At 45.3% G+C, this 7,321-nt stretch overlaps 2 protein-coding genes across 3 annotated transcripts in view; one reads left to right on the top strand and one right to left on the bottom strand.

The window, feature by feature from the left end:
- Positions 1 to 1,526, bottom strand: part of SDHAF2 (succinate dehydrogenase complex assembly factor 2) — a 7,336-nt gene extending 5,810 nt beyond the window's left edge. The window contains exon 1 of the mRNA XM_018565187.1: positions 1,462 to 1,526. Within this exon, the coding sequence (XP_018420689.1) occupies positions 1,462 to 1,485 (24 nt within the window). The 5' untranslated portion in view covers positions 1,486 to 1,526. The remainder of the gene's footprint in view (positions 1 to 1,461) is intronic.
- Positions 1,527 to 1,687: 161 nt separating this feature from the next.
- The window catches only part of CPSF7 (cleavage and polyadenylation specific factor 7), a 21,659-nt gene continuing 16,025 nt past the window's right edge, over positions 1,688 to 7,321 (top strand). For both annotated transcript variants that reach the window (XM_018565186.1, XM_018565185.1), the window contains exons 1-2: positions 1,688 to 1,769; positions 3,891 to 4,109. In XM_018565186.1, coding sequence (XP_018420688.1) covers positions 1,716 to 1,769; positions 3,891 to 4,109 — 273 coding nt within the window. In that variant the 5' untranslated portion in view covers positions 1,688 to 1,715. The remainder of the gene's footprint in view (positions 1,770 to 3,890; positions 4,110 to 7,321) is intronic.

Genomic DNA, 7,321 nt, shown 5'->3' with positions numbered 1-7,321 from the left:
TGGTTTGATTCTAGGGCCGCCAGCATCCTAGCAACCAATAATGTGATTGCCCCGCCTCTCCAGCATTTTACAGGAGGACTAGACTTCATCCGTCAAGACTTGCCACGCCTCCCGGCTTGTGCTCTGCAGCTCTACCGCCTGAAATGTAAGGGGTACCCTACATGGATGTAAGGGGTTGCTCTGCTGGCCACTCGTGGGCATAAGGAGAACTCTGCAGGCCACTTCAGGGCATAAGGGGGGGACTCTGCTGGCCACTCCTGGGCATAAGGGGGGGACTCTGCTGGCCACTCCTGGGCATAAGGAGAACTCTGCAGGCCACTTCTGGGCATAATGGGGGACCCTGTTGGCCACTACTAGGCATAAGGGGGGACTCTGCTGGCCACAAGGGGGAACTCTACTGTGCACCCCTCGATGCAAAAAAGAACTTTGCTGGGCACTCCTGGATGCAAAGAGGGACTCTGCTGGGCACTCCTGGATTTAAGGGGGAACTCTGCTGGCCACTCCTGGATGTAAGGGGGGGACTTTGCTAAGCACTCCTGGACATAAAGGGAGGACTCTGCTGGGCACTTCTGGATGTTAAAGGAGGACTCTGCTGGGAACTTCTGAATGTAAAGGGAGGACTCTGCTGGCCACACCTGGATGTAAGGGGGGGGGGCAATCTACATGGATGTAAGTGGGGGACTCTGCTTGGTACACTTGGATATATGGGGGGACTTTGCTGGGCACTCCTGAAAGTAAGGAGGGGGGAAACTGCTGGTCACTCCTGGATGTAAGGGCAGGTTCACACCATTTCCCGGGCCAGATCTGGAATGCATTGCATTTTGCAGCGTTTTTACCGCAATTGTGCCGCTTTCCAGAGCTGCTTTTTTCCTTGCTTTTTTAAGCTTAAAATGGGCTTTCACATGCTTTCCAGTGTGTTTGTATGCATTTTTTATGTGTTTCCATACGTTCCAGTGCACTCCAGACCAGACAAAATGAGACATGCAGTATTTTCCTGGTCTGGAACGGACTGTGCTGGTGTGAACAGAGGCCAGAAAAAGCATAGGGATACTTCAGGATGCATTTTGGGTCAGGAAACAATCTGGTCTGGAGTTGATCTGGATGTGGTGTGAGTGGGCCCTAAGGGAGGACTCTGCTGGCCATTCCTGGATGTAAGGGGGGGACTTTGCTAAGCACTTCTGGATGTAAAGGGGGATTCTGCTGGCCACTCATGGATAAGGGAGGGGGGGGGTTAATTTATTTAAATTTGATTAACTGAAAAATTTGGAGATTCCCCCACTCTAAACTAAAAGAAAAGTTCTGGTTCCATATACTGTAGTGGCAACCACATGTGCCCCTTATCCCCAGGTGAAGAAGTCCTCCATAGGTGTAGCAGTCATAGGACAAGGTCAGCCTGGGACCTCCCTATACATCACTGCCTGCCCTCCCCCGCCCCCCCAACAACACCGACCCCTAGCTCACCCGGGATCTGACCAGGGACAACATCTCGCGCAGCGCACGGCTTGACGTCACTTCCCAGCGCAGCACCCGTGACCGGAAGTCAGGGATACAGTCTGTAGCGGGGCGGAAGTTGCGGTTGGCGCGGGATCCTTGGAGCTGAGCTGCATTGAGACTGAGTGAACCGGGGGGGAAGAACGTGTGTGAAGTGTCGGACGTAGACAAGAGGACGTCCGGTGGGTGGACAAAGCAGCCCGGGCGCAGCTTCCGGGCCCGGCATGGCGGACGGGGCGGACCTCATTGATATTTACGCCGAGGAGGAGTTCATCCAGGTGGGGGGCACTGTGCTGCATCCTGCGGGGTGCTTAGCTATGTTTACTCACACAGAGCCGGTGTACAGGAAATTCTCCCTTTATAGAAATGTGGCCCAGTACAGTATGAAATCCTTCCTTTCTACATGCTGGAGTCAATGTATGGCCTTGCTGTTTACTTTACTGTGAGTGTCCTGTCCCGGGATGGATACACCTAAAATGGAGGTCTGAAGATGCTGGTGAATTTGAGTCGAATGTTTGTGACATTGTGGGGACGATCAGTGCCATAAAAAGTGTGCTGTGCGGCTGGGATTACTGTTTGGCTGGATTCACATCTTTGCATTTTAGCTTGATGTGTTGTTCATTTAAATCAATGGAAATGCAAATCAATGCATGCATTAAAGTGTGTGTCATGATGCATGTTAATGTGCAGTAGCGCTTCTACGTTGTCACATGACTCCCTGGTGTAAATTACAAGCAGCCATGCGGACACACATAATGTACGTATGCACATTATGTACGTATGAACCCAGTTTTGCTGAGTGAAAACTTTCACTAAAACACCCCCTTTCCTGGCCAAATTAATGCAGCTACAGATCACAAAGGGGCGGGGAATGCCCCTGCCGCAACCAATTAGGCCAGGAGGGGGCTGTGCCAGTGACTGTTTTGCACACATTTGGGCTAACTGGGTTTGCGTCAAACCCCTGCGCTTCCGTAGTGCAGAAGAGTGATGTACATGTGGAGAGGAAGTGGCCGACAGACTGCAGGAAATCAGCAGTATTGAAATAGACCGGATAAAAATACGTCGGTTCTCCGACAGGCAGAGAGCCATGTGGAGTCTGCGCTGCCCGCGTAATATTTTCTACATAACGCTGCAGAGAGGCTGCCATGAATTGTTGGAGAGGCTGGTGACATAACTTTGACAGCTCATATGACCATTCAAATGTCAAGGTATAGTCCGACTTTTGGAAAGAAATAAAAGAATAAATGCACCAATAATCTTAAAATACAAAATGTGCATTTATTACGTTTTTACATTCAGGCGTTCAGAGAATTGCAAGTGTGCTCATTGGGGCAATGCACAGGCTCCTGCATTGTTTATATCCCAGCCCCAGGTCTGTATGCAGCTGCAGAGCTTCTGTCATGGGACTGAAGGAAGTCAACAATGGTCTACAAGTGTGAAAGAGTCACCTCCCTGCTGCTTTCTGTCTGTGAGCCCCTCTACTGCAGTGGCAGATGCAGCTTTGTCTTCCCATTCACATGGATCGGGTGAATGCATGATGTGGCTGTGTATGCGAAGCAGCACACAGTTGAACTTCATAGAATCCTATCTCACTCCTGACTGGATATAACCAAAAAACATCGGGTGGGTGCTGTAATGGCTGCGGGTGCCACCGCAAATCGAGTACAAATCCAAAAATAGTCACCAGCAGACCAAAGCATATTCTGTCAATTCTTCTTTATATACAAAATGTATGTCGCAATGTGTAGCGACGTTTCTGAGCCATTTTGGTCCCTTTTTCAAGCAGAGTGATGACACTGTCCTTCCTTCTGGAGGGGGGCGACTTTTGTTCTCCATGGTCCTTGTGTGTGTTTGTAAAGTAGCCACCGCTCCAAGCTCACTCCTGTGATGGACTACAACCTCACGTTTATTTTTAGAAGTAAGGACAGAAGTAAGGACAGTGTTGGCACCAATTCAGAGATGATTTGAGGATCTACTGCTGAGTGATACACAAATGAGATCAATTTTTCTTAATAGTTAAGGTACTTAATGTATTTTTAAGATTTAACTCCCTAGTGTCACTTTAAGCAATGCATGTAAAGCTACTTTGTCACAGAAAAAATAAAGAAAACATTTCTGTAAAAGAGGACATTATACTTGGCTTGGTGCCCATTTGTGGAATCTTTGCTCCATTGCTCCTCCCATACTCCGTGTGTCCTTGGATTCCTGTCCCCCTCCATCTTTTGTGGGGGGGGGGGTTCTTCTCCCTACTTCTTTCCAGGGCACAGTAATGTCCTTGCATCAGGGAGGACTAGAAATGTGTCCTTTAACAGTAGGCACTAGCTTATTTTCAATTGTGAATAGTTTAATAATGTTGTGGAAAATGACAGATCTAAGTGACCTGTATTATCTCTCCATAGGAACCTGAGTTTTCTGCAGAGCAAGTTGACCTATATGACGATGTCTTGGCGGTGGCCTCTCTTGGATCATCTCACTTAGATGGGAAGAACAATGTTTCAGAGCAAACCTCCCCTATACAGGCTTCTTTGGCCAAATCAAACAACAAGTCACCCGCCATTTTGTACACATACAACAATGTGCGCAAGAAGGCATCTGTATATATTGGAAACTTTTCATGGGTGAGTGAGAGGTTTTCTCTAAGCCTTTTTTTTTAAACTGTTGAAGCTTTACTGAGGACTAGATTTGTGTCCAATATACAGTAGTTTGGGGGTGGAGCATGAAGATATAGGCCTACTGGATGAAGATGGCCAGTTTGTTGGTTTTTTTTTAGTTGGGAAGCTCAAAAATAGCTTACAAAGCAAATAGCTATCTGTAGAGGTTTCAAGAGACCCTGATACCAACAAGTAACAGCTGGAAAAGTCAAGTATTTTAAATGTTAACTTGCAGAATTTTTCATTTTTATGTATTTTGTTTTCCACTTGCAATGTGCCTTTTGAAAAATCGAGTAGTACGTTTCTTAGCACAGCATCCTCTGTTCCACTCGTCAAAGCCCCCCCCCCACACACACACACTTCTTAGAGTATCTAATTGCTCTTTGTGCTGGCTAGGGATGCACCGATATATCGGCCATCGAAACATATCGTCCAAAAGTGCAATTTTTCTGCCGATAGTGTCCCAGTGGGGAGGAAAGAAACTGTCACAGGCGGCCTTGTGCTGCGGGAGGAGAGCGCTATGAGCGATCGGCGTCTCTCCTCCCCACGCTGCTCAGCCTCCTCCTGTCACAGATCAAAGGAGAGCAGTGTGTGGGTGAAGACAGCCAGCGCTGTCACAGGAGGCAGGCGGTGCGGGGGAGGAGTCAGCTGTCAGATCGAGCTCTCCTCCCCACACCGCTCGCTCAGCCTCCTGTGACAGCGTGTCGTGAAGGAGAGCGAGTACAAACACTCAGTGATCGCTGAGTGTTTGTAAATAATTGAGGACAGAGTATGGTTACTATATCTTCAATTATGAATGAATGGGAAGTGATCTACATCCTGTTCATTCATAATTGTGGTTATAGTAAACACACTATGTTCTCAGTTTATGAATGGACAGGAACACTCCGTATATAGGATTCCTGCTCATTTATAACAGGGGATACAGAAAAAAAGATTGAGGACTTTGTGTTCTTAATCTCTTTTTCTATTTTAAAAGGGAAATATCGGTCTGTTTAGACCCCTAATATTTTCCTGAAGCCCCTAAAACTAAAGTAAAAAATACAAATATTTAATAATATTAAAAAATGTAAATGTTTATAAAAAAAAACAAAATATTTAAAAAATGTTAAGTTTGAAAAAAAAAAAATTTCGGTTTTGGCCCGACATTTTTTATTTCGGTTTTAAAATTTTAATTCTTGATGCACCTCAAACACCTGGTCCTGGCCAAACACCACCCCTCCAATCACCTCACTGCATGACCTCTTATGTAACTTACGGGGTAATACTGCAGAGTGTCACTTGAGTTACAGTTTTGAATCTACTTGGACTGCTGACGTAACATCCAAAATGGCAGCGCCCAGCAGCAATTTCAGGGCTTTGGATGCCCACACTAGTGAGGCTTATACATTAAATAACATACATAACATTTGTTAAATGCACATATAATCTTATGGGAAGATTTTCGCTGAAGTGATTGGTCTGGTGATAGGACCTTTTTAAACCTGCACTGGAAAACTTGATTATATCCGCTTGCTTATTTCTGACACTATGATAAATCAAGCCTATGTTTATTGATACACTAGTTTTTTCTTTAAAACAAAGATTTCTCTTTGTTGTGTTGCATATATCCAAATGCTTGATCTTCACTTGTATTAACCCACACTTCAGATTGCTAATGAAACAGTTGGAATGTGTGTGAGCCTTTCTACCTACCACTAGGCTTGTAATTCTGTTTAGCATGGGAACCAGCTTTAATGATACTGTGTACAGTGTGTTCCTATTTATAGATTTCTACCAGCTGACTTTCCCTTTTGTCTGCACTGTATGGGCAAAATTATTTATTTTCAGTGTTTTAGATTGTAAGCCCTCACGGGCAGGGCCCTCCTTACCATCTTGTCTTAAATTGTATTGTGACTGTAATGTCTTCCTTATATTGTAAAGCGCTGTGCAAACTATTGGCGCTATATAAATCCTGTATAATAATGTGTCTAAAAGAACTGCCAGTGTTGCTTCACAGCATCCAAGGAATGTAGAAAAGCAGGACTTTTCACCACTGGACAATCCAGGAAACTGGAACTCCCTTGAATGTCAACATCTGCCCAGTCACAGCAATCCCCAGTGTAACAAACATGAAGTAATGTAGAGGGATCAGAACTCCTGCCTAAAGACCCATTAAAGCAGACCTTGCAGTAAAATGCGGCATCCGCTTACACTGCCTGTTGCCCCCTTTACGCATCACCTACTATTAGTAGGTGTGAAGTGTACCTGTAAAAAATTTTTTTTAGTGTTTATAGTTGCCTCTCCCCCATCTTCCACCTGTCGTGCCTAGGCAAGAATTATGTCAGTCTTTTCAAGTAGATTCTAGTCAAAATCTTGTAAGAAGATGCTCTTGCAATGGACTGGAATGTCTTCTTGCAAGATTATGCCTGTTCTGCATTCCTCCTCCCTCCCAGGGATCTTCTTGGAAGGGAGGTGGCAACATGGCCAGCGATGTGGAAAGCAATTCAAAGATAAGTATTTAATTCACCCTTTTTTTTGTGCTAGATTTTATACCTACTAACAGCACAGTGGCGTAGTGGTTAGCACTTCCGCCTTGCAGCGCTGGGGGACCCCGGTTCGCATCCCAGACAGGTCACTATATGCAAGGCGTTTGTTCTCCCTGTACTTGCGTGGGTTTCCTCCGGGTTCTTTGGTTTCCTCCCACACTCCAAAGACATGCTGGAATGTTAACCCCTTCATGACTGAGGCCCTTTTTTCATTTTTTGCACCCATGTTATATTCCACATTTTAGGCCTGAAAATTACTTAAAACGCCCCAACATTATATATTTTCTGAATGCCAAGACCCTATAGAATAAAATGGTGGTAGTTGCAAATTTTTATGTTGCGCAATATTAGCGCAACTCCTTATTAAACCCCAACATTTAGTGAAAAATTTAATGACCCAAAACACAACAAAATACCAATTTTTTAAATGACATATAAAAGATGAGGTTACAACGAGTAAAACGATACCCAACATGCATAGGTTACAAATTGCGTGCGTCCGTGAAACAGCAAAAAACTGCAGTACCCCAAAAAGTCAATAGAAGACGCTTTAAAAGCCCCCACAGGTCATCAATTTAGAGATGCCCTAGAATTATTGCTCTCACTCCGGCATGCGCGGCGATACCCAACATGTGTAGCGCGTTCGTCGTT

The sequence above is a fragment of the Nanorana parkeri genome, unplaced genomic scaffold (genome assembly GCF_000935625.1).
Source record: "Nanorana parkeri isolate BGI_ZX_2015 unplaced genomic scaffold, ASM93562v1 scaffold820, whole genome shotgun sequence".
NCBI classification, from domain to species: Eukaryota; Metazoa; Chordata; class Amphibia; order Anura; family Dicroglossidae; genus Nanorana; species Nanorana parkeri.
Note: the sequence above shows the minus strand (reverse complement) of the source record. Positions and strands in the feature narration are given on the sequence as shown.